The sequence below is a fragment of the Gavialis gangeticus genome, unplaced genomic scaffold (assembly GCF_001723915.1).
Source record: "Gavialis gangeticus isolate Ggan-Ray unplaced genomic scaffold, GavGan_comp1, whole genome shotgun sequence".
Classification (NCBI taxonomy): domain Eukaryota; kingdom Metazoa; phylum Chordata; order Crocodylia; family Gavialidae; genus Gavialis; species Gavialis gangeticus.
The window spans coordinates 749,334-776,427 of record NW_017729031.1 but is presented as its reverse complement, the minus strand read 5'-3'; the positions used below and the strand labels follow the sequence as shown (position 1 = coordinate 776,427).

Sequence of the window (27,094 nt, the reverse complement as noted above, 5' to 3'; positions counted from 1 at the left end):
AATTATGCTAGGCCTTGCTTAGCACAAGCACTATCTCACAGTGATGGCACAAATGGGGTTAAAAAAACCAAACAAAAGACTCTCTTTCTGGAAAAAACCTTAAAAACTTTGAAAAGAGCAATTGCTTTCTCGACAGCAGGGATTGCACTTGGACCTTTGGGGAAAAATACTCTACCTGGAAACCCAGAAGCAAATGGCGACCTATAAGTATCCCCTAAACTGTGCCCCTTCTTGTCAAGCGTTGGGCAGACACATAGGCACCATTAGTGCAAATTTCTGCCCAGTTGCTACTTTAAGTTCCATCTGTTATCAGCATTGGCCTTCCAGCCCTAGGAAAAAAATGCAGAGCCTGAAAAAGATGCAGTTCCACAGAGCTCCACCTCTGCCTGTCAGCTGGTTGTCCAGCCACATACAGGAGTTTCCATCCTCTTTGATAATCAGCTATCCTCCACCCTGCTGCAGCTTATTTCAGCTGCCTTTACTGGGCCTAGTGAGCTTTGGTGTTCCTGCCTTGCACCCTCCCAGGGTCCTTAATAGGCCCCAACCTCCAGGTCTGTTTTCTTGTTGGGGCTGCCTAGTGTCACTGGCGCCTGCAGGCTACAAAAGCCCTGTCCTCCCTCAGATTGTAGCTAATAGGGTTGGGTTCCCTGTTGCAGCACTTCTTGGAAAATTACCAATTTTTAGTTTTTATTTATTTTTTTACTGGAGGAAAACAGTGGAGTAATTTTTCTGTTGCAGTAAGCTCAGAAAGCATAGAAATTTGCTTTAAACTCTGATAACAAGTATTACAGTTTAAAAGAAAATGATGCCTTTACTTTGAAATAAGCTATTAGAAGTAACTGTGGTATGTTGGGTTTAACTGCCTTTCAGTAAAAGTACTTAGCCCTTGTTGTACAGCATATTACAGTTAAGCATGCTGATGTTCTTTCAAAAACTAATTTAAGTCCTATGAGGCCTGTGTAGATGAGCATCCCCATTTTACAGATGTGTAACCAAAGCAAGATGGTGATAAGGTCGTGCTCTGCAAGACTGCCAGAGCCAAGTTCTGGTATCCAGTGCAGGGTTTTGTTTAAGCTTTGTGTTGTTTTTCTTTGATTGCAAAATAGATTGGCTTAGTTGATGTTTAAATGAATGCTTTCACATAGCATTAGCCACATGCATGATCAGAGGTCAGTAAAACAGACCTTATGATGAGAGGCTGAGAGCCATGGGACTCTTCAGCCTGGAAAAGTACAGGCTCAGGGGCGACCTGATGGCCACCTATAAGTTTATAAGGGGTGTTCACCAGGAACTGGGGGAACGTTTGTTCACCAGATTGCCCCAGGGGATTACAAGGTTGAACGGTTATAAACTCCTGCAAGACTGTTTCAGGCTGGACATCAGGAAGAACTTATTTACTCTCCGAGCCCCCAAGGTCTGGAATGGCCTGCCACCGGAGGTGGTTCAAGCACCTACTTTGGACACCTTCAAGAGAAATCTGGATGTTTTTCTTGCTGGGATCCTATGACCCCAGCTGACTTCCTGCCCCTAGGGCAGGGAGCTGGACTCGATTATCTTCTGAGGTCCTGTCCAGACCTAATGTCTATGAAATCCATAAAGTGTGTATTTTTATCATGAAATATTTCTTGTAGTGCTCCCAGGTCATACCTGATACGCAATGTTACTTGCGTCTGAGAATCAAAATGTTTCCTTCAGTTCTGCTATTCATCTCACCCTGGAAGGTAGGGAACAAAGGAAGGAGTGCAAGTAGAAGATAAAGGATCTTCTTAGTTTTAAGAATCTAACATGATGGTTGATAACAGCAGAAGTGAGGTTAAAAATATCCTTTTATCTTGGAAAATGTCCTGAGAATTTGTTAGAGAGCAAATCCCTATACTTCTCTTTTCTACCTCTCCTGCCCAAGGTATCTTTATCCCCCTCCCCCCATACTTCCATTCCACTCCCCAAACTCGGTCCATATTTGGTCCATAGAGATCTTGCCAGCCTGTGGGGGTGCCTAGTGGGCCAGGGAGTTTCAGGGTGGAGCTAGTGGGGAGCAGAGCCTGCCACAGAATCTGGGGCTATGGGGTTGTTACCAGTGCCCCCAAGGAACCCCACAACCTGGATCTGACCCAGGGCAAGGGATGAGTTTGAAAAAGCAAGCTGATAGGGGAAAAGTTTGTCTGTTCATTTGGTAACATTATGTTTGCAAAACACGTGGTGGGAGAGGGGAGATGATATGAAAGAATCCATCAAAAGCATATAGGTGGGATCAAAAGCCAGATCAGGAAATACTCCGATAAGAGGAGGAATAAAATATTGACAAGGTATGAGTCTCAGGGCAGGGAATTCCATGATTTAATCTGGAGTTGAGCAGGCTAACAGATTTGAAATCCTTAAAAGGTATTGTATCAGGGTAAGTCCTTGTTCCATGGTTACATTGTTTTGATTTTGTTTGTTTTTCAATATTCCCACTCTGTTCTAGGGTTATTCTGCATTACAGAGTTTTGCTGTCTTAGCTGTATTGGCTTCAGAGTGCACAAAGTTCTGTGATGGAATAACTCCGGGGGTATATATGCAGCAGTACTGACACAAGTGTACTTTTCATAGTTTCTAGGGTCGGAAGGGACCTGAGCAGATCATCGAGTCCGACCCCCTGCCATGGCAGGAAAGAGTACTGGGGTCAAACAACCCCAGCAAGGTGTACATCTAGCCTCCTCTTAAAGACCCCCCAGGGTAGGAGCCAGCACCACTTCTCTTGGAAGTTGGTTCCAGATCCTAGCCGCCCTGACAGTGAAGTAGCGCCTACTGATGTCTAGTCTGAATCTCCCCTCTGCCAGCTTGTGACCGTTATTCCTGGTCACTCTTCGTAGTGCTTGGGGAAACAGGGACTTCCCCAATGCCTGCTGGTCCCCTCTGACTAGTTTGTAAGTATATAAGTGCCACTAGATCTCCCCTCAGCTTTCTCTTGTGGAGGCTGAACAGGGTCAGGTTCTGTAACCTCTCCTTGTAGGGTCTACCCTACTGCCCACTGATCATGCGAGTGGCCCTCCTCTGGACCCTCTCTGTGTTGTCCACATCCCTCCTGAAGTGCGGCACCCAGAACTGGACACAGTACTCCAGCTGCGCCTGACCAGTGCCGCACAGACGGGGAGTATCACCTTGGGCCTGCTTGAAATGCATCTGTGGATGCATGACAAGGTGTGGTTGGCCTTTCTGACTGCATCCCCACACTGCTGGCCCATGTTCATCTTGGCATCAACAGTGATTCCAAGATCCTTTTCTGCTTCTGTACTGATGAGAAGGGAGTTCCCCAGGCTGTAGGTATGGTGCCGGTTGTTCCTCCACAGGTGCATCACCTTGCACTTGTCGGTGTTGAATCCCATCCTTTTCTCATCTGCCCTGTAACCTGTCTTTGTTGGCTTAAAGTATATATGTGCTGGTAGAAAATCTGCGGCAGTACACTGTGTTTACCCTAGAACAGTGGTGCTCAACCATTTTAGATGCAAGACATCTGTGATGGGTTTGGGTAATCTCCCTTCCTGGTGCCTCTAGTGGCTTGACTGGGCTGTCCGTGTTCCCTGACCTCCTCTGTCTTCTATCTCTTGCCTGCTATGACTTGTTGTTAAATATATTAAAGGAGAGGTTGCCTGTAAAAGTCAGGGTGGCCTACTGCTGGGTGCCTGTTACCTCTCTCCTCACCCCACAGGTATATTCCCTCCCTAAGAGGGCCTTAGTCACCTTAAGAGCTAGAATCGTGACTTCCAGCCACCTCCTATATTTATATCCATGCCTCACAGATGACTCTCTCAGTGGTCCCTCTGTAGCAGACCTCTATGCCCAACTCCACATTGGGCTTTTTGGGCCTCAAGATCCTTGACTGGTCTATAGCCCTTTTTATTTGGCTGACACTCTTCAGCCCAGGTCCACTGCTTTGGACCCTGGCTTCCTGGGTCTCAGCTGCAGTAGCAGAGAGTGCCCCTTAGGCACTCCAGCACTCCACCGATGGCTTCCTCCACTCCTGCAGCCACAACATGGTCCTCCAGTGTTGAGCAGTGTCAAACTTACAAACATAAGCAAACTACTTTCCAGAAAGCTACCTTGTTTTGACTCTTGGCCTTACTACATGCACCAAGCGTCCCTTGGCTTTCTTTCTGCAGCCCTCAGGGACTGCCTGGGCATTGGCCAGTGTGTCTCCTGAAGCGTTCTCTTTCAGGAGATCTGCTGTCTGCAGGGTCAGACTGCTCAGCTAGCTCCCAGACCCTGGTTTTATGTTGCAGAGAGGTCCACCCCTTCCTGTCAGCTGGCTGTCCAGCCACATACAGGAGTTTCCATCCTCTTTGATAATCAGCTATCCTCCACCCTGCTGCAGCTTATCTCAGCTGCCTTTACTGGGCCTAGTGAGCTTTGATGTTCCTGCCCTGCACCCTCCCAGGGTCCTTAACAGGCCCCAACTTCCAGGTCTGTTTTCTTGTTGGGGCTGCCTAGTGTCACTGGCGCCTGCAGGCTACAAAAGCCCTGTCCTCCCTCAGATTGTAGCTAATAGGGTTGGGTTCCTTGTTGCAGCACTTCTTGGAAAATACCAATTTTTAGTTTTTATTTATTTTTTGACTGGAGAAAAATAATGGAGTAATTTTTCTGTTGCTGTAAGCTCAGAAAGACCACAACTAAAGCTATGGATTCCTATTTGAAATCTTCGGGTTTGTCTTACAAATCATATTCGTACACCTACCAGCGCTAACATTGTATGGTATCCTGCGGCACTCTTGAAAGCATCACAAGGCACCCCAGTGTTCTGCAGTTCTGTGCTAGAGGGCTCTGCCAACATAGCTGTATCAGCAGTTTCTGCAGTGTAATCCTTAGTAATAATCACAGAATCATAGACATGCAGGTCTAGAAGGGACCATGAGAGGTCATCTAATAATCCCCTGCCTAAGGCTGGATCCTCCCTATCTGAACTATCAGGTACCAATCCATTGTCTAACCCAGGGGTAGGCATCCCTTAGCATGGGTTCCAATGTGGTATGCAAAAGCATTTTGCTTGTCACGTGCACCTTAGGGCTGATGGCGGGGAAGGGGCTAGGGCTGTGCTGCCACAACAAGGATTGGGCCCCTTGCAGCTCCCCCCGCTGTCTGCCCCTGGCATGCCAACAACTTACACGGTGAGGTTGCCAGTGTTTTAGGCGCTCTGCCCAAAAATGTTGCTGACCCCTGGTCTAACCTCTTATCAAAACTACACAGTCAATCTTGACACAGCCACAAGACTAAACACCCTAATCTGCCATAGATAAAGCAGGGGGACTATGATGGCAAATGTTCTGCTATTGCAAAGGTTGTTATAATACACTTGAGAGATCCAAGGAAGAAGGCCATGCCCTCTGCTACAGAAGAAGGCAAAAACTACATCCTGTACCAGTCTGAACATAGCATAAAATTCCTTCCTGACCCCAAATATGGAGATTGATCTGAACTTGAGAGGAAGGACAAGACCCTGTAGCCAGAAACCTCCACTTTTAACTGCTACCAGGAGCGTTGGCACACCCCAACAAAAACTCCCGGTTTTGTTGGTAGCCCCAATACTTCTGTGAAAAGCTTAAAAAAACAAAACAACCCCCCCCCCCCCAACCCTGACATACGTAGCAGCAGGAGGAGAAAAAATTCCCTCCTGGCCCCATGTGACAACCAGGAAAGCCCAAAAGCATGGGAAATAGCTATAATAGAACATGGGCATAGCTTTACCTAGATAATTCCTGACCAATCCCTGTGCAGCCTCTTCTTGAACACCTCCATGGGTGGAGAGTCCATAACTTTCCTAGGCAGTCTATTCCACTGCCTTACTGTTCTAACAGTGAAGAAGTTTTTTTTCTGATATCCAATCTAAAACTACTTTGCTGCAACTTCAGGTCATTGGTACATGTCTTACTCTCTGCAGCAAGAGAGAAAAAATTGAATTCCCTCTTCTTTGTGGTACCTTCAGGTATTTGAAGACTGTTATCATGTCCCCTGTTAAGCCCCTTTTTCAAGCTGAGCCGATTCATTCAATCTTTCCTCATATGGCTTGCGTTCCAAGTCCTTTATCATTTTTGTGGCTTGCCTCTGGACCCACCTTAACTTCTCCACATCCTTTTTAAATTGTGGAGCCCAGAACTACACACACTACTCTAGGTGAGGTCTAACAAGTGCAGAGTAAATGGGCACTCTCACCTTCCATGTCCTGCACCTGATGCTTCTATTAAGGCATCCTAAAACCACATTTGCCTTTTGCACAGCTGCGTCGCACTGTAGACTCGCACTGAATCTATGATCTACTAAGACTCCCAGATCCTTTTCTGTAGTGCTGCCATCTAGCCAGGTTTCACTTATTTTGTATGTTTTATTTTTCAAGGTGTAGCACATTGCATTTGTCAGTGTTGAACTTCATCCTGTTAGCTCCAGCCCAGCTAACAGGGCCTTCTGAATTGCACTTCTGTCCTTCAACATGTTTGCTGTCCTTCCCAGTTTTGTGTTGCCTGCAAACTTGCTCAACAAGCTTTCTATCCCAGCAGCCAAATCATTAATAAACGTATTGAACAATAGCAGGCCCAGGGCAACCCTGTGTGGGACTCCACTTCAAACCTCCTGTCATTCTGACATGGTTTAATTTATAATTACTCTTTGCTTTAAGCTCTTGAGTCAATTGCCTATCCACCTTTAGAGTAGTTTTGTCTGGCCCAGGGGCCAGCAATATTTTTGGACAGAAAGCACCCCAACCTCGATTTGTAATATGTTGATATGCCAGGGTGGACAGCAGGAGAACCATGAGAGGACCCAGTCCTTGTTGTGGCAGTACAGCACAGCCCCTTCCACGCTGTCCTTCTGGAGGTGTGCATGCACCTGCTGCCAGCAATGAGTTGGGCCAGGGCTCTGCAGGCTTTGGTGCAGCAGCTTGAAGCCTCATGGCCACCTGGTGCGAGCAGCCTGGGCTCTGTGGCGGGCAGCAGGGGCCTGCCCAGGCTGGCTGTTGTAGGCAGCTGAGAGGCTGCATGCCATTGCACTGAAGTCTGTGGAGCCCTGGCCCAGCTTGTTGCTGGCAGCAGGTGCACGCACACCTCTGGGCACAATCTTTATTGTGACAGTGCAGCCCTGGCTCCTTCCCCACTATATGCCCCGAGTGCCAAGCAAAATGCCTTTGCATATCACATTCTACCAAGCCTTGGTCTAGCCCATGTTTCTCCAATTTGTTATGTAGGCTTTGCCAGCATAAATAAGCACTTCTGTGTGCTTTCTGTCCAGTCTGTGCTTAAAAATACTAAGTGATGGGATGTCTATTATTTCCTATTGGAGTTATTTGACAGCTTGTTTTTTGGTTTCACATTTCATGCCTATGTAAATGCCACATATCCTCTCCAGCACTGCAGCTCTGTTCCTTCTCAATCATGTGCCGCAAGCCTAGGAAGAAATTAAAGGCAGTTTGTGCTTTTATGCATCTGCACAGTGGGCATCCAGAATCTTATTGGTTGTACTCAGGTTTGTGGGTTGTACTTGGTTCCTCTTGTCATCAGTGGACATTAAAAAATAAATAAATAAATAAATCCCCCAAATTACCATGCTTTTGTCTCCATGCTGTAACCTATCCAAAATATCTACAGCAGTGGTTCTCAACCTTTTTAAACTCAAGGCACTGTTCAAAACTTTTGTGAAATAAATGGAACTGCATCTCAAAAAACAATGTATTTATTACAGTATTTGCCTCCTTGTAGAAGCAGCGGAGCTAGGGGAATGAGAGAGGAGGAGAGGCCAGACAGGGACAAGCATATGCTCACTTCCTTGTACAAGGGCTGGGCAGTGATGGGTGTGGGGAGGAGGAGCGGTTAGGCAGGGCCAAACGTATATGTACCTCGCAGCCTGTGGTGCCTTTCAAAGAATCTCATAGTACCCAGAGTACCACGGCCCTGGCTGAGAATCACTGATCCATAGTCAACCTTGATTGTAGGAAATTTGAGTCATGTCATTCCTCCATAATAACCCCATGCTGCTTATTGCTTTTACTTCTCTTATTGGGTAGGGCGAGGATTGTTAATAGGAATTTGGCATGTGCATATGTTATTTATGTTTGAAATTTTAATTTGGATTGTTGAATAGTGTGGTGTTCTTTTTTTGGTATTCTGTTAAATACTAGAGGTGAAAATTACGCTTATGGAAGAGAGATTGGTAGAAGTATCTTTTTTATTTTTCATTTGAAACTTGCAGTAGCTGCTGTTGTTTAAAAAAAAAAAAAAAAAAAAAAAAAAAAGAAAAAAGTGCGTGTGTACACAAACTATTTACCCATGCTTATGCCAAAATTTACTATGCAAATGCTGCAGGTATCTTCTAATCAAGTATAGCAGGGAAAAAGGTAAATAATCTTAGATGCTGCTACTTGGTAGCCATTGACAAATGCTGATATGTACTACTTTTTGCCAGTTCTTGGGAAATGCCAATAACCTTGGATTTTTTTTTAATTAGTTGTGGCAGTAAGTTCATTAGCTAATATTCATAACAACTTAGGACACATATTGTCATGTAGTGAGGCTTATGATACTTTATAAGCATCTGTATGTGCTCCCTTTTAAAGAGTAGAAAGTTTTACTTACTAACTTGCCAATTTTGAAATATATATTTCTTGATAAAGGTAGGAACATTTTAAATTTTAATAAGAGACGCATTCAGGAATCAAACTTGGGAGCAGTTCATCTCCAGATAAATACTTAAAATGTACATCAGTATTTCACTATGGATGTGTGGTGCATAGATATTTTTTGCTTTTTAATTAAGGCTTTAACTTTTGCTTCTAATTTGTTTATAAGCCAGTCTTAGTGGTGCATTTTGGAATATAAAGATCTCCAAGTTAAAGTATATATTTTTTTGCTAAATAATTGTCAGTGTTTTAATAATTTTTGTGTTACATTAGTTATCCAGATGCTTAGAATCAGGATCACATTGTGCTATGCACTGTGTGTACATTAAGTCATGGTTCATGTTCCATGAACCTTGTAGTCTAACTGATAATGACTTAATCAGCATATGCTAGAAAATTAGAAAGGTTTGGGTTTTTTTTATTGCAGTTGGCTTCTCCTGCTTTTTTGTCACAACCCATTCTCCTCCTTCCCCCTCACCCCCTGCCTTGTGAGCACTGCAGAAGCAATGACTATTCAGGAAAGATATAAATGAAGAGCAAGAGTAAGGCTTGGTAAATAGAAGTAGCATTCTATACATTAAAAATATAGTGGGAAAACACATTTATGTAAATGTGGAAGAAACTGACTAGCTTGCATTATGGAGGGAAACAGCTTGAAGAGTATTCTTCATTCGTTTAGAACAAATAGCAGTGAACAATTCACTAGGTACCTGGAAACTATATTGTATTGTTTGCTTTATTATGTGTTCACAAGTGTCTTGCAAAGTAATCATCCTGTTTAAATATTTTGGCTTGTCCAAACATCAGTGAAAGCGATTCTGAAAAACATTCTAAATCAGGAGTTGGCAATGTTTTTGGGCAGAGTGCCAAAAACACCTGGACTTGTAAGCTGTTGGCATGCCAAGGGTGAATGGCAGGGAGCCGTGAAATGCCTGAACCTTGTTGTGGCAGCACAGTCCTGGCCCCTCTCCAAGGCACAAGTGCCAAGCAAAATCTCTTTGTGCGCCACGCTCTGGCATGCGGGCCAGGGGTTGCCTACCCCTGTTCTGAATGGAATAGTTTAAAGGAGGAAGAGTTACATGACCATACATCTGTCATATACTCTTGCTTGTTAGGAACAAGGATAACCAATGTACAAGACATGTAATTGGTAAAATTTGCTATCCCAAAGATTGATAAACTTAAGATTATGGTGTGGAGAAGTGATTTGTGCTTAAATGTAATTTTGACGTTCTCTGAAAAGCCAGGAACATTCTTCCTGGCCTGAGGACATTGGACTCTAGGGCCCAAATCTGTGAACTTTTCTTATGAATAGTGCCTAACTTTGGAGTACTACTTAGTGGCTGCTTACAGACATTAAAATTAAATAAATTTAAAAAAATGGTGCTTTACTTTAAATTCTGTATGCTCCCATGCTGAGCCCAGCATGTGCCCAAAAGAGGTAGTGCATTAGTTGAACCTGGCTCTCCTGTCTAATAGATTGGACATTTTAGTGGGGCTTTTTTGGTGTCTATCTAGTAGCTGATTGAATCAGCTATTAGATAAAAGTACCAAAAAGACCCAGTGAAGTGCCTGATCTATACAGATGCTGTGGAGGCATTTTGCAATAATGTGCTAATTATTCTGGCAAAGCACACTTTAGGGTTTTGGGGTTTGTTGTTTTTGTTTTTTAACATCTGCAAGCAGCCAGTGTGAGTAAATATGGCAGAGTATTGACTGTAATCTCCCCATCCTGAAATTCACATGCAAAAGGAAACACAAAAGATGTGGTACAGGTAAAGGTAACATAGTCTGTTAAAGTTGTCTAATGCTTTCCATTTCAGGATTCTGTTTTCAGTTACTTAAAATGTTGTCAGAATTTAACTCCTTTTGGTTGAAATTTTCCACGCTGGGTATTTGCTTAGACTGAATTTTTGGTAAATTTTACCTAAATAGGGCTCAGCAGTTTCCAAGGTCAGAGCTTGCTTTTTCTTATTTAAGATTTTTCTGGCAGTCACTTTAAAAAGCAGTAGAGTAAGGGCTTGAAATTTGTCAGGGCTGTTTCTCAGAGATGTTTCCTTCTGGCTGGACAGAGGAATGGGGATTGGGAGTCATAGGATCATAGTTTGGAATATTTGGGTGGTGAGTTGGGGATGGAGAGGTGGAGAGGGAAATCTGAAACTTGTTATGTAGAGAGACTGGAACTGGGAATCATAGGAGGGAAGATGTAAAAGAGTGGGTCTGGCAAGGAGGTGGGTGGTGGGAGAAAAAGTGGGGCCACTTCACCAAAGAGTTTGAAGAGATAAGCAGCCAGGGAGAGAGAAAATGGAAGCAAGTAGCCAGAAAAAAGAAGGCTTAGCAGAGAGTGAGATTGGGGATGTGAAGCACAGTAAGGCAGGCTAGGACTTGGAGGGAGAGGGAGAAGGAGAGAACTGATGAGGAGTTTGGAGGTGAAAACTGGGACAGGTTGGGTAAAGACTGGGGCACAATGCAGGAAAAAGGAAAGATTTGGGCTTGGACAGGAAGCCTGGACAAAGAGATTAGACCAAGTACTGAGATCGGGACAGAGAGATCGGATAAGAAGCCTGTGGGATAGAGACCAAGGACTAGGTAGGTAAGGAGTAAACAACGAGCCAGGGGTGGGGAAGAAACAGGAATGTCAGGAGGGCACAGCAGAAATTAAGCTCGTTTTACTAAGCCAACACAGTTTGGTCTGAGGACAGAAGTGTTTGTTTACTTATGGGCATGTCTGTTGTTCTCAGTAATGAGCTAATTCATACAAATCTGACCGTTTCGTAGCTGTTAGCTATCTTCACAATATACCCATTGGTTAAAACATGATGATGTTTCCATTTTACACATTGGGCACTAAGATTAAAAAAAAAAGTGTTAATTTTGCATTCCCAATTTGAGAGAGAGAAGACTTGATTGTTCAGGGTAAAGGATATTAATTACCCTGTGTTGAGTATAGGTCACATTTGAATCATTGCAGCCTTGAGTGCAGTGAGATAATGATCCTGTGGTAAAAATAACAGTCATGTTGTTATCACAATCCATAAGTGCATGGATTTGAAATGAAGGATTTCCAGCTTAATTCTGGCATTTCCTTACTTTAAAGTGTTTGATTTGGCCCCTTCAATGTTGTTTTATCTCTTTGTGGAATGTAACCATTGTTTAAAAATCAGTGTGCTGTTCAGAAAGCGGAGGTTTCTTTATTTGCTTTTGATATTGTCATCTAATATAGACGTTTAAAAAATAGTAGTTAAATCATACAGCTGCTTCACCTTGTAAGGAAGATTCCTTCTCAGCTTCAGTTATGGTAGTCTGGGAGAGCTGGGGATGTGACATTGTGTCTATTTACGTTATCAGAGTTGTGTCTAGGAAGGAAGGGAAAATGCCCCATGTTGGCTGTCATAAATGAAGAATGGACCCATCCAGGCAACCAGCTCTATTATTGTGCTTTCTTAGGACCAGGAACTGGCTTTGCAATTCTAGACTCCTCTGGCTGAAACAGGAGAGCACCCTACTAGACTCCAAATCCATAGAAAATTTATTAAAACAATTTGGGGGTGGGAAGTAGTGTGCCTATCTAGTGAAAGTGGCTGTATGAATGAGCAGTTGCACAGAACCTGTATATGATGGTGGGAACACAAGTTAAGTGTTTAAGCTGCTTTGGATTGAGTTTCTCAGTGATCTGAGCATAGGTAACTCTAGTCCTGCATTACTTCATGCACCAGATGTAAAAGTCTGCCTGACGGCTGTGGCAGGATGAGATGCTTTGTGTAGCATATGTACGCTAGTTTTGAAGGAATCAGAACTTGTGGCAGAGGTGATATCTTTTATAGACCGACTATATGCAAAAAAAAAAAAAAAAAAAAAAAAAATTTTTTTTTGCAATTTTTTGGGCAAATTAAAAAAAAAAAAATTTTTTTTTGCAATTTTTTGGGCAAATTAAAAAAAAAAAAATTTTTTTTTGCAATTTTTTGGGCAAATTAAAAAAAAAAAAATTTTTTTTTGCAATTTTTTGGGCAAATTAAAAAAAAAAAAATTTTTTTTTGAAAGTTTTTGGGCACATTCACACAAAAGAAATTCCTGCCCAGGAGAGCATTCCATCTCCCCACTCTCCTTCGAAATACGAAACATCGTAGCCAGAAGGAAACATAATTCTAGGTCCTGGTTGCCACCAGACAGCTTCAAAATAAACAGACTGTTCCAACTTTTATCTGAGGCTAATTTGCACAAAATGAACTATTCCAACCAGGAGATCTTACAATACCTTCAGCTCTCCTGTAAAATATGAATTTTCATTTCTATCTTGGAGAAATTTTACAATCTTTGTTTTCTCCTATGCCTGAAAAAGGGTGTATGAGCCTGAAATCTTGCAAATAAAGACATTTTTTTTGCAAATATCTAGTTGGTCTAATAAAAGGTATCACTTCTGTCACGAGTTCTGTTTCCTTTTGCCTGTACACCAATACAGCTACAACCTGGATATCTGCTAGTTTTGAAGTTACTTGTATTCTGCATCTAGTTTACCCTTAGAGGGCAGCATTGTTCTCATTGTGCTCTGGTATTTTGCTGACCAGAAATTCTATTGTGCATGTAATGTTTCCTGTAGTTGTTGCTAAACCACACGTGGTAAAGAACACTATAATGAATACTTAAAGCATAAAGCTGAAAGTCGTAAGGGAGAGTGCTTTAGAGATCAGTTAAATTAAAAAACTCATTCTGTTTCTTCTCTTAGTAAAAGGTGGGTTAAATACCTGGTACATTTTGGCATTAAATGAACAGCATTCTTAGCTCATGCCTGTCTTTATGAAAGCACAAACAGTTAGTTGCCAAGAAGATATTTTTCTTTTCCCCTTGCCCTCCTCCCCTTCCCTTGCAATCAGTGTGCGTCACTCATTGGATAACATACCCAGTAATATACTAAAGCTCTGGATTGAAGAATTTAGAATGTGAATGTTGCAAGCTCTCTGTTTGCAATACTTGTGTCCTGCCTTTGGATATTCAGTAACAAGGTTATCTTTCATACTGAGATGGAAAATAAAAGCTTTGAATAGAGGATGCCGACTGAAAGCTGTCTGGGTTTGAACTTGTCTATGTCACTCATTTTACATATGCTGGAGACCTGCTTCAGGATCGTCGTAGCAAACAAATTGCTTTTGTTTTCATTCCAGAAAGTGAGCCTGACTAAAGAGCTTTTCTTTCATACAAGAGTCTGCAAGAGTGGAAGTACAGAAGTTCACTGGTCTGTACTGTAGTAGCTAGCTGTGTGTATTTGGGGAGGGAGGAGGGGGTGAGGGGAGGCTTGTCCTGTAGGTCTGCTTAGATCTTTGAGGATACACATTGTACATTCTGAAACTTGTATTCCATCTGGAAAAAATTAGACACACTCAGACCTTTCCCACTACAGGTCCGATCAGGAAGCCCAAGTTCGTGGAAAGTCCCAGAGTGCCAGGAGATGCAGTTGTTGTACCATTCAGAAAAGTGTCAGAGCCAACAGAACCCAATCAGAATGGTAAGAGAGTGTTTTCAGTGCTGTTCTTATTTTACTTAATAGATTAGTTTTTCATTTCACAGGAGCCAGGGTTATGCAATAATGAAACTTAAGTCTCCCTGGTAAGAATGTTTTGCACAATTGAACATGTTTGTGGTAGGGAGAAGCAGTTTGCAAAAAAAGATTGTGATTTTCTTTCTTTTTCTAGCAGTCTTAGCTCTTGGAGATGTGCACATGGTGTAGGCAAAATTGAGTGAGGGCTGTGTGTCACATTTATGTGAGAGGCCTGTTACAATTTTTCTGAATTCAAGTTGAAATTGTGATAGTTCTGTACTGAATACAATACTGCATTTAGAAAGCTTGCTAAATAAGAGGACTTTTAACAATAGACTCCTGTGTTGGCACCATAACCCTTAATGTTAATTGGTATTCTTGAAAAGCTTCAAGTTCATTAAATTTGACTAACACATAACAAAGTGTGGCTTCATGAATGTCACGGCCAAAGCAAAATGACGCTCAAGTCAGTAAGTAGATATATGTACTATAATGAGGATTTTGTATTCATTGTTATATTTTTTTTAGATTAATTTACAGCTTAACTGACCTTACTAAGGTCACTGCTTGCAGTCAAGTTACAGTTGATCAAATTTTTTTTTGTGTGCTTCAGTGTTAATGGAATTCTTAGGTTTGAAAGGGAGAGCTTCATTTGAAAATTAAATAATGCCATTAATACCTGTAAGTTGAAAGCAGACTAGCTCGTTTCATTTTCTCTTCCATTTCTACTTTCCTGATGCCACAATGACTGAAATTTGCAATACTTTTAAGGAAAGCATTTAAGAACACACAAAAACAAAACAAAGCAAAAATAGCAGAGAGACTTTGCAAAAACATTCCTTGTACTGAATTTTGTTTTTTTGTAAATCTGCTTTTTTTTAAATGGGTTTTTAATTGTGGGTATAAACTTGCATCTCTCTTAAATTTAATTTCTTTTAATATTAAAAAACAGTTCACCTTTTCTGAGTTGTGTTATCTTCAGTTCAAAGTTCATATTTCATTTATTGTCTAATTCAATAATGAAAACAAGGGATATCTCTTTAATAGACGGAGCTAATTTCTAAGTAAATAGGCTTTTGACTTCAGGTTTTCCGTTTTCTTTTCAGCTGGTTAATATGATAAGACATTCAGCAATTTGTTTGCATTACTGGTATATATCCTATTTGCAGATAGTATGGAAACACCTTGCCATCTTCTTAGCATCACTGATAATAGGAGTATTAGAATTAATAGTTGCATTGAATTATTGACTCTTACCTCAAGTGCCTTGACTCGCAATGACCTGGGGTCTGGGTTTTCCATTTCCTGTAGAAAAACACAATTTTTTCCTTAAGAGGAGACGCACAGATTTTCCCCTTTGAAGTGGGAAACCATAGATTTCCCCTTGTAGACTGGCAGATTTCTAGCCAGCAGATTTCCACCATTTAAAGTGCTTCAGTGCCATGACTTAATAGAAGTGCATGGCTTTACAGTACTTAGAAATGGATACAACGCTTTAATTAACCCTTGTTAAATGAGGTCGTTGAAGCGCTGTATGTTATAGCACCCTAGCAACCTACAGCGCTTTAAATAACTGTATGCTGGTCAAATTCCTGGTCAAACGGGAGGCAACTGAGTACCTGGTATGTGCAGGGAGGCTGAGAGGCTCCCCCTGCCAAACACTGCACTTCTGTCATGTTAAAGAGTGCTATAATTTTATAGTACTATAAAAAGTACTCTAAATTATAGCACTATAAAGCATGCATGGAGCACTTCTGTATGCACCCTAAAAGACAACGCTAAGCTTTCCATCCTCAGAGAGTGAGCAGTGTTTGTCAGGCTGAGGACCTTAGATATTGTTATCTCTTACCTCTGGTCTGGCAGGAAATTGCATTTCCACTTGACCACCAGCATGCCACAAAATACTTTTTGGTTTTTTAAATCATTTTTCAGAGAAGGCAAAAGAACAAAAAGCTCATAATTTAAATCCTTTGGCTGCGTCCAGATGACCATAGATGTGCAGTATATGGCGCCACCAACCCATCTACAGTGCCATACAGTGCACATACAGGCATTTCCCAGGCTGCTGTCTTCCCCGGGGGGCAGGGTGCTGGTTTGACCATGGGAAATCCCGGGGCAAAAAACAAAACCCCATGCCTTAAAAAAGCATGGTGGTGGATGTGGCGGCAGTGTGTGCTGCCCAGAACCAGAGCCTGACCTGCCGGAGCCATACTCCAACTGCTGGCCAGGCTTTCAGTTGCAGGAGCACTGCAGCTGCATCTCCCTGAGCCCCTGGGACTGCAGGTACAGCTGCTGGGGCCAGCATAGTTGCTGGGCCCAGCTTCCCCTACCCCCACCCAGCATGACCTGCCATGAGCCAGAGGGGCACATGGCACAGGCGTTCCCTGGGGACTAGTAGCAGCAGCACAATGTGTGCCACTGCTGCTTGTCCCTGGGGAGACGATAGTCCCTGCTCATGTGGATGCGGCCTTTGTGACTGATATGAGACCTTTGGTAAAATAACACTCTTGGTGTACTCGAGTTGTTTTGGAGCTACTATTAGCTGCACAATATCATTGTAAATGTGGACTAGTTAGTGAAGACTAGTTAGTGCACCTTTTTACAGGTGTAGGCTGGTATGACCCACCCAGAATTGAAGGTGGGTGGGCACTAGCAACTCGCTACAACTGCCACTTGTCACCCAAGGTAGCATGGGGAAAGCACCCGCCAAGAAAGCCCTGCATCTGTGGGCTGCCTCCATAGATTCGATGGCTATAAGTTGCCAACTCCTGAGTTAGTGTGCGACTGACAGTAACTCTAACATTAAATATTCAGTAGTGACTGACAGTACTTTTTGAAATCTGTGTGATGTCTCTGAAACTTCTGGAGGGTTAATTAATTTAATTTTGTAAGCAAGGCTTTCTGTAAACCTCATGAAGGCAGAATTGTGGAAGTAAATTGGAACTTTAAACTGCAGGGAGAAGCACAGAATGAAGAAGTCCTAGAAGCCCCATGATTTAGCAACAATGCAATTCTGCTGTTTGAAAGTATATTTCTACTCTAAAAAAATAACTAGGAAGGTATGTGAGTTGTATGGGTTTTTTGGCCCTGCTTAGAGAGAGTTTTTCTAATTACCATACCTGCAAATTCAGCCTGAGCTCTGGTAGTCAAGTGGCTTAATTTCCTAGTTAGTTATAGTTATCAGCACCTGCCATAAAATTTCTTGAGGCAAAATCTTGCTGTAGCATACTTGCTTAAGCCCATGGCTTTCTATGAGTTTCATTTTTCTTTATGATGAATGTGGTGGGGGGGAGGGGAAAGCTTTTGGATCATCCTACTACTGTATTGTGTTTTCAGGATTAGTGTGAAGAAAGCAGCAGCAAGTATATACCTGAACAAACCTAGTGCAGATCTTCCCCCCCACCAATTTTCAGAGTAGAACTCTTAAGATATCTGTTTAAAATTAAATGAAAGTTCCCATATGTTTTGAGATAATAAATACGAAACATAATACACTTATGTTGCCTTCCAAGTTAGTTATCCTGAATGTGATTGGTGATGAGCTGTTTCATGCCATACTTAGAGTTACTATCTTGACATGTCAAGAGGGAACAAACCATTTTTGGATTGATTGGCCCTGAACCCTAATAGCTGCATCCATGACCCAAATTGCTTCTGTTTTATCTAGAGCAGGGGTTCCCAAACAGTGGTACATGTACCTCTGGGGGTATGCATTAGGGCTGTGTGAAGCTTTGGTCCCTGATTTGGAGGAGATTTGGCCTGATTCTGTGGCCAAATCTCCAAATTGAATCAGAAGACTCTTTAATCTCTCTGAATTGAATCAGAACCCTCTGAATTGATTCGGAGAGATTTGGTGATTTGGACATAAACACAGCTGTAAATATTTTTTCTGCATACTTCAAGGTAGCAGGCAGTGTGTGAATGCTGCGATGCTGGGGAGGATGGAGCATCCAACAGGATCATGGGGGGCTCCCAAGTACATTCAGCAGCAGACCCAGAAGTGGACCAGAAGCACTTCCGATCCACTTCTGGGTTCACTGCCAAGCATGTGGGGGGGGGCCTGTGCTCCTGTGGGATGCTCCAGCCGCCCCAGCATCACAGCATTTGCAAGCCATGCCTGGTACTTCAAGGTATGTAGAAAAAACATTTAAAGTTCTGTCTATGGCCAAATTGCTAATTCTCCGAATCGGCATCAAGTCTTCAGATTCAGATTTGGCCAAATTGAATTGGGGACAGTGATCTGAATCAATTAATTTAATCACTGTCCCTGATTTAGGACAAATCTGAATTGAATAGGGCCTGTTTCACACACCCCTAGTATGCATGACATCTCTGGGGGGGGAGGGTACACAAGAGAAATTGTGTAATGGTGGATTTAATTTTCATTGTAATAATAATTGGCATTTAAGGTGTTAAAATAGAAAACATGCTGATGGGGATACCAGGGCAACTGGTAAATCTGGAAGGGGACAAGCAGTAAGAAAGTTTGGGAACCTCTGATCTAGAGGCTTTCATTTAACTGACATCTTCATGTTAGTTCTTCCAAAATGGTTAGTGAACAAACCTGCTGAGTGTCATCAGAGTACCTTTTCCACCTTGTTAACAAGGATCCATTTAAGGCGTGTGTGCGCGCGTGTACACAAATGTCCACCAGCTCACGTGTATGTGTGCACTACTCAAGCTCACTGTAGTGGTATCTTGAATCTTCCATGTATATATCCTGACAAATTTCTTGAGCATAAATAAATATTGTATTCTATTGATAGGTTTTTGGAATTTGGAGAACAGGGATATCAGGATATAAAAGAAACTCAAAGATCCATGCTCCCAACTCTGTTGTAGTAACAAAGGGGAGACTGCCAAACAAAACCAACAAGGCCATCTCACAGCTGAAGATGTATAGAACCCATTTCTATCAGCAGTTTCTTCTATAACAAGAACAAGCAAGTTAGCAAAATATAAGAGCCTTGAGATCTTTCGATTAAATGCAAGCTTAACAGCTCGTGCACCTACCAAAATCAGTAATCTGATCTTGAAAAAGATATCTTGCCTTACCTCAGTTGCAAAGAGTGGCTTAATGCTACTACCATCCCTGCACTAGTTTATGCAGGTTACTAACACCACATAACAAAGAAACAGAATTCATGGTATGCATTCACATGGTTTGGGAGAGAAGGAATAAAGGACTCCCAGTTGTCTACAGACCTCTGGATGAAAACCTTTGCTAGTTTTCTGAAGGAATTGTATTAGACTATTGCTTATTCTGGAGGAGGGGGCAAGTATTGTAATAGTAAATATTAGACTCCCCAGATTCTGTCCCCTTAACTACCTATACAAAAATTACAACAAGAATATCTAATCGTTCATATCCTTCTATGCAGAGACTATCAATTTCTCAAAATAATCTCTGGGCTGAAATCCAAATTTTCTAAGTGTTGCTGGATTCTTTGCTAATCTTGTATGATTGGGTAGCAGCAATATCAAAAACAGTTTCTTTGCCTTCAGCTTGCTAAAAGTTTTTGTTGTGCGATTTGCAATCAAAACAAACAAACCCTCTGATTAAATAAAGAATGAGATTCTTGACAAGAATTAATCTCATTTACTTTTAGGGAAATCTGTAAGAACTTCTTTTAGGATAAGGTTCTAGTTACCGTAACTGCAGAGGCTAATTTAAAAAAAAAAATCAAGCAACCACAAATATGCTTTACCAGATTTTCCTAGAACTTGGAAGGATGAAGAACAGAATTCTCTATGAAGTCTTTTATGGATCTAACACTGTAATTATGAATTACCCATTCAACTCAACTACTGTGGTGATGGGTGCTACAAAAATTTGACCTGGCTGGAAAACAGGGGTTTTTTTTTCCCTTGTGGAAAAATGTTTTTTTACACTTTTTTTATCAAAATTCCATGGCAAATGCAGACTTGTGCAAGACGTGTAAGTCTTGATCTATTCTAATGAAGGAGAAAGAATTTTAAAAAACCCAGTATTTCCATGTACTTTGAACATTTTACAATATTTTTTTCTTTGTCGACCAGACATTTTCATTAAAAAGTTGTTTAGTTGAACATCCAAAATCTTACATTATAAAAAAGCAAAAAGTTTCCCCCTTTTCTTCAATAAACAGTTCCTAGTAGGAATGGAATCCAGTTTGGGTTTTGGATTCCTCTAAGATGACAACAAGAGAGAGGGAATGATGGCGAGTGTGCTGGTTGGTTGGTTGGTTTGTTTATTCTGTGAGATGGGCATAGGTCTACTGGAAATTAAGTGAAGCTACTTCCTCCTTAATTTAAAAAAACAGAACTTTAACTTCCATTGTCATGTTATGTAGATACCACAGAATTGCACTATCTATGAATACCATAATGCTTATCTTCAGAATAAATTTGTTGGACTTATGCAGTGGAGAGTTGCAACTCTACACACTGCTTAAATGTCCATCCCAAGTCTTCTGTTAATTGCCGTAGGTAAAATTCACTTGCTCTTTTTAGTTGAAATTCTGCTTTCTTATCAGAAATGTCATTACTGTATAGTGTTACATAGCTGTAAATTTGGGAGGAGAGTTTTTTCTCATCCTGTAGTGCATATGGAATAGAAATTAAATTGTGACTGAAGGAAATATTTTTAAAATTTCCACATAAGTTTGTCTCCATATAATTTGAGAGGGAAAAAATAAGTTTTGGTGCCAACTGCTGCTGTTATCCTAGTTACAGAAAAATGATATTCCCTTATAGACTTCTGCCTTGAATGATACTCCCTTATAGGTGTTTGCATATCATTAGGGAGCAGTGAAGTACCTACATGATTAATAATGAAGCTTTAAAGGCACTGAAACATCTGAAAGAAACTTAGATATTGAGCAGCAATCATTTGGGAGTTTAATCATTGAAGGACGTTAGGCTGCTAATGGACTTCTGTTGAGGGGCCAGACAATTCAGCTCAAACAAGCAAAGTTAAATTTTGTTAAGTATTTTCTATTGTGCAAGCATGAGTTGTACATAAAATGGTTACTTTGACCACCGCATCAAACGTGGAACTAGGAATTAAAATTGGCTTTACATTGTTCCTTTGTAAACGTCACTGAATATCAGCTATGTCCATACTACACTTAGAGTATAGCCCTCAAAGAATGTATTGAGGTTCAGTTGGCTAAGTGAAACCAGGGAGGAAAGATGGTGAAGTGAACCTGCCAAATCCTCAGTTTCTTCTGCCTTCTAGAAGATGGGGTGCAGCGCCACAGAGATGGGTGGCTTATTTTTAATCTCTGGTCTCATCTTGGATGCATCGGTTAATTTATGCATACATGGCAACACAGTTCAGCAGTCTCTTCTTGAAGGAGAGCAATAGAATTTATTTTAATTCAAATTAAAAATAATACATTTTGGATTTAAAAATTTTAAAAAAATCAAGACATCTTATCAAACAAACATTCATTTGATAGTCAGACACTAAAAATGTAAGTTGGCCTACATATTACAAGAGGGGTTTTTAAGCATCTGATGCACCACCATGAATTTTAAGTACTTTCCTTATAAAAGCCCCTAAATACTTCCATCAGAAGTAGATTCAGCTTCTCCCTCCTGTATATCACTGATTAGGGAAACATGTTTTATTGATGTGTGCAAGTCACCTATTCTTTCTTCGTTCATTTTTCCATTTGTAAGTTTGAACAAATGATACATGCAAGCAAAGCAAGTTCCCCCTGGGCCCATGTGAGAAACATTCAGCTAAGTGAGGCTGGGTGTTTGAATGATCTTGTTCTGACACTTTCGCAAGACTGATCAAATCGGAGGTGGCTTAGCCCCTGGTTTTCTTTCCAAGGAATGACAAAAGATATCAGAGTATGGAACTGCTGACATTCAGGTTGCACACAATCCAGAGCAAGTAGACTGTACATAATCGAAACAGTTTAGCCAGTAGTTCTTTGCTGCTTCAATTGTGAAGGCAGAGAAAAACAAGTCTTCACTGCTGTGTGCTTGCCATCCCTACCTAAAGCCCCTGATCTGAACCTGAGCAGGTTACCTTCCACTAACAATCTTTGTGGATGATCAGATGCAGTAATTCATGCAGTTCATAATTAAATTGATTTTTATTTTTCACTAGAGAGGGTACATGTCACAGATTTTAGTTTGGAAAATGACACCCAACTTTGTCTAAACTGATAGTTAGTTGTTAGTAGGTCTGCTGGCACTTGGGAAGATATGGTGAATGGTTTAAGAATAAGCAAATGGGATAGTGGTCAGTAGCAATGAGTAGTAAAAAAATTAAAATGTTGACATTTTAAATTCTCATTTTTAGATTTAGGAATTAACAATGGGCAGTAATGAAAAGGTATTTCCCATCAGGTCTTGCCAGTCTGCTTTCAAATTCAGGAAGACAAAACTGTCAGTTTTGAGTGTTTTTGTTTGCAGCAAGGAGGGTTAGAAATTTGAAGACACAGAGCAAGCTATTACAAGGTAAAGCAGGGCATGAATGGCAGCATGTCAGCTAGACTGTGTATATTCTTGTGTCCTGTGGTAAATAAAAGCTTACCCATGGCTGCTTTGGCCTCAGTGAAAGAGAACTAAGCTACCATGGTTTAGCTGTGTGGTGAGAGCATGTATGCAGGTAGTTAGCCCAGAGCCAGCTTATGCGCTGTGAATCCCTGCTCTTGTTGTACCTCATAGGAGCTCATTTGTATGTTCAGGTGCTAAATGGAGGGATTCTGCTGCAAATTCCAAATGCAACAACAAAGCACTGAATACAGGGTACTACTGTTGTTAATTGTTGTCTTGCAGTTAACATGACATGGTTTTGCTGTCTTAACTTCTGCTTTTATAACTTAAAGGTCTTCTGGGTATTTCCAATGTAATATGATTTACCATCTATTACATACATGCCTGTAGTAAATGAAAACACCATTGATTTTCATAGCGCCTTAATAGTGCTGAATAAATCAGTGGTCAGTGTAGACAAAAATTGTCCTCTAAAATGTTATCAACTGGTTGGGGTTGATTTACTCGACATATTTTTACCTATTGAGCAAAAATGCGAATTAATCCAAACCTAATCTACATCTTAAACCTTAATGGATTAAAAAAGGGTAAATGACATTATTACATCTATTACAGTCTGTTAAACAAAGCCTTGCTGACAGAAGAGTCCGTGTTGAAATTTGACTGCATTTTTTTCTTTACCTCTAGCAAGTTTCCAAGTATAACACTGTAATTTTTCATCAAAGTTCAATCTTTTATTTTTGTACAGAAGCAAAGCCTGATAAAGAATCAAACTGTTCACCTGCAGCACAAGAATTGATGACAAGATTGGGATTTTTACTGGGAGAAGGGATCCCAGCCTCTGCACACATAACTCTAGAAGAAAAAAATGAAACCATGGTATGGTAACAGAAGAGAACATAGTTAATGTTCAGCCTACATCTGAGATAAGAACCATTTTTCTTTTCTCCTACACGCTAATTGCAGTCAATCAATATATAGTGAAACACCAACTTTATTAATAGAAATCCATATCATGGAGCTTGTAGCTGAATCAAAGCAGTTAAAAATGTATGTGGAATCTTTATTTGTGAAATGATCTTTGCAGCTTCTTCCCACAAGGATCCAGGACAACAAGAATTTTTTTCAAAAGAATTGATTCAGACCATCAATTTTGGAAGTAAAAGCTGCAGCTTACTCTTGGTTTGAATAGCTTCTGTTCTTTAATGTGGCTTTCAGTGCATTTGGGGCGGGAATGTTTTTTACTCCCACCCTCATGTTTTGTGAGAGAGAAAAATGTGAATAGGGTTAAAACAGGACATGAGGGATATGAGGTTTTTCCCTTGTGAAATCCCCTGTTCAGTCTGCTTAGTGAAGTATGTGTTTGAGGTTGCGAGAGGAATGAGAGGCTGATGTCCAGTCTTTGTATGAGAGTGTCATGTGAGATGGCACAGTAGCAACCAATCTCTTTACACTTATCCCAGACCTCATAAATCTTAGAGCATCCAGAGTGCGAGGGAGAGAGAGTGAATAAAGCATTTGTTTTTAGCAGAATGACTAAAAGAAAGGATACTTGTCTCACAGCAACTGTTTCCTTGAATAATGTATTTCTCCTTTATTTTGTCAAAAATTACTTTTGAAAGAGTATTTGAAAACATGTCACTAACCCTCTAATATTATTAAAGATAAAAATTAAGCATTAAATGTTTGCTCAGAGAAAGGATCATCCATTTTTGTTGTCTTATATTTCTCCTCATTGGTTCTAATTTTCAAAAATGTGCTGTCTGCTGTGCAGTAACTGTGTGTTTCATTCATGTTGCAGTGCACAGTAGCCAGTCAAGGAGTCAGTCCCTGCTCTACACTAACAAGCAGCACTACATCACCTAGCACTGATAGTCCCTGCTCAACTCTGAATAGCTGTATTGGCAAAACAGCAGCTAACAAAAGTAGTCCCTGTGGGACCATTAGCAGCCCTAGCTCCACATTGGAAAGCAAGGACAGTGGAATTATAGGTAAGCATCTTCATTCTTAGTAATGCAGTGACGTAATTGATACCTTCTGTCAGTTTGCTGCTCACTGTCAATATATAGACAAGGACCAGACCACAAGCCTTGAATAGCTCCTAATGTATTCCTGTCCAATTATACTTGGTAGTTTGACTCTAGTTCTGAGAACTTTATGATTGAGAAATTTCAAAAAGTACTCCTTGTTTCCAGTAGCTATGTTACTGTTAAGTAGGCATCTTCTCTCTCTTTTTCCTTTTCATATTTCTAGTGGCAATTAAGATTTGTTTTTTTCATTAATTATTTCATCCACTTTCTCTCCAGTTCTTTCTGTTTTTTAACATACCAGTGTCTGTTTCTAACTTTATCCTTTTCTTTGTTTGTCCTCCTCTTGATATGTGCTTCTTTACATCAGTATTTGGCCATGGTCATGCTCACAGTAGCTTGAAACGAATCTGAGTTTCCAACTGAAAAAAATATTTAGTAGTGCTGTTGCCAGGAAGTAGCACTCTACGTTTTACGAGTCCAGCCCAGATTATGGTATTTAAAAACCAAGAAGGTAAATGGGGTGGAAGCAAGAGTTAAAACAGGGTGATAGTGATATCTGAATGGTGATCCTCCATCAAATGGAGAGCTGTGAATAGAAGGGATTGCAGAGACTCCATAGCATGGAAGGAATATTTCTGGAGTTAAAGCCACCATCTTAATAAAAGTCAAGGATTACCTTGCTTACCTTTGCTAAATATTTTTTTTAATAAATATTAAATGAAAAATTGAAACTCTGAGCTACTTATTTTATAGTATTTTCCCTATTTTTGTCTATTGCCCTAAAATAACTTAGTTTCCTTCTTGTGTCTTTTTACAGCACTGAACACAGTTGCTTGACAATTGAGAAATAGTGAAAGCAGTCTTCAGAAATCCTTGTTGTGAATTTAGTACGTCTCTTTAGAGAATTGGCCGGTGACTTTTTTCACTGCGTGTTGCTGTCTTATTTCCCAGCAGGGGCCTAGCATAAAACAGAATGATTACGTTTTCTATTAGATGGATGTGAATTGATAGACAGCTTCAAAGTTGTTTTAAGAAGTATTTGTTCCTTGTCAGTTAGTAGGTAAATCAACTGCCAGCTCATTAACTAATTAACCCACTTTTTCAAATTATAAACTTCCATCCCAACTGTTAAGTTTCTAGCAGAAGCAAAGCAAATAAAAAATATTCAGCTTCCTCAAATGCAGTGCCTAATTAGAAAAGTGACCTTTCAGTTATACTTAAAACCAGTCAGTTGTCAAGCTATCAGATTCTTATTTGTCAGTTTTTGTAATTTATCCCTTTTTATATTTAGAGATCAAAATATTTTATATTTGACTGAAGTTTTCCTTTCATATGTGTTTGTGTGGAAGAGTGTAATTAACACAATTTGGCTAAATTTAGATCAGCTGCAAGGAGGATGGGACTCCAAAATTTCACCAGATTCTAACAAAATGATCTGAGTTGCTCAGGATCTGGATGTAGTCAGAAAATCAATTACATGCAGCATAATAGAAATGGCGACATCTTTTGCTGATGAAAATAAATTAGGTCATTGTATTTCTTCTTTATACCAATATGAATTCAACATACTGATTTCTACTTTGATTTCTGGATCCGGAAAGTAATGGTGTCTCTCCATTACACATTCCAATCTTCATTTTGACCTTATATTATTTTAGTATGTCATGTCAAAAGAGAGGAATAAAAAGTAGCAGTCATGTCATAATTAGAGGTGCACTGATAATTGGTCCCATATCAGATCATCACCATTATAGGGAAAATTGACCGTATCAGACATCACCATTTTTGCCTGATGTGGCTGATAAATACCCCCTGCATGTGCACAGCTGCATCATGCATGCGGCCAGGAGCGCAGCTTGGCAGTTTGAAGACCAGCATCTGGCTGGTAAATCTGTTGTGGGGGGAGGGGGGCAGATCAAGGCCCCCACGGTGAGAGAAGTGGGGCAGGGCCAGGTGCTGCACAGCCAGGGCAGGAAATGGGATGGAGCCTTGAGTGGCTCATCCAGGTAAGCAGCTCCTGCTGCTGCGCATACACTGGGAGGGTATGGGGGACATGTGCCCCTGGATCTGCATGTGAGGCAGGGATGGGTGGGCTGGGCTGCAGCTGCAGGCTGGGGTGATACCGGGCTCTTCCCATCAGGGTTGATGGGCCAGGGCTGTGCTTGGGGCAGGAAGCAGTGGCGCTGGGAGGGAGCTACGGGAAGACTACAGCAAATTTTGGGGTGGCTGCAGCTCCCATCCAATAGTCCCCCTTCCAGTACCACCACTGCCCACCCCGAGTGCAGCCCAGGCCTCAGCTCGCCTGCCCTGCATGCAGATCCAGGGGCCCATGCCCTCCAGGGGCACACGTAGCGATGGGAGCCCTCCCCCCCCCCCCCCCCCCCCTCCCCCCCCCCCCCC

General features: G+C 41.2%; 1 protein-coding gene across 7 annotated transcripts in view; it reads left to right on the top strand.

The window, feature by feature from the left end:
• Positions 1 to 27,094, top strand: part of TANC1 (tetratricopeptide repeat, ankyrin repeat and coiled-coil containing 1) — a 285,257-nt gene that overhangs the window by 161,932 nt on the left and 96,231 nt on the right. For 4 of the 7 annotated variants that reach the window (XM_019522346.1, XM_019522347.1, XM_019522344.1 and 1 more), the window contains exons 4-6: positions 14,031 to 14,135; positions 23,413 to 23,543; positions 24,466 to 24,655. In XM_019522346.1, the coding sequence (XP_019377891.1) occupies positions 14,031 to 14,135; positions 23,413 to 23,543; positions 24,466 to 24,655 (426 nt within the window). Of the gene's footprint in view, positions 1 to 13,581; positions 13,866 to 14,030; positions 14,136 to 23,412; positions 23,544 to 24,465; positions 24,656 to 27,094 lie in introns of those variants that run through there. The other 3 variants (XM_019522349.1, XM_019522350.1, XM_019522348.1) reach the window with 3 other exon arrangements.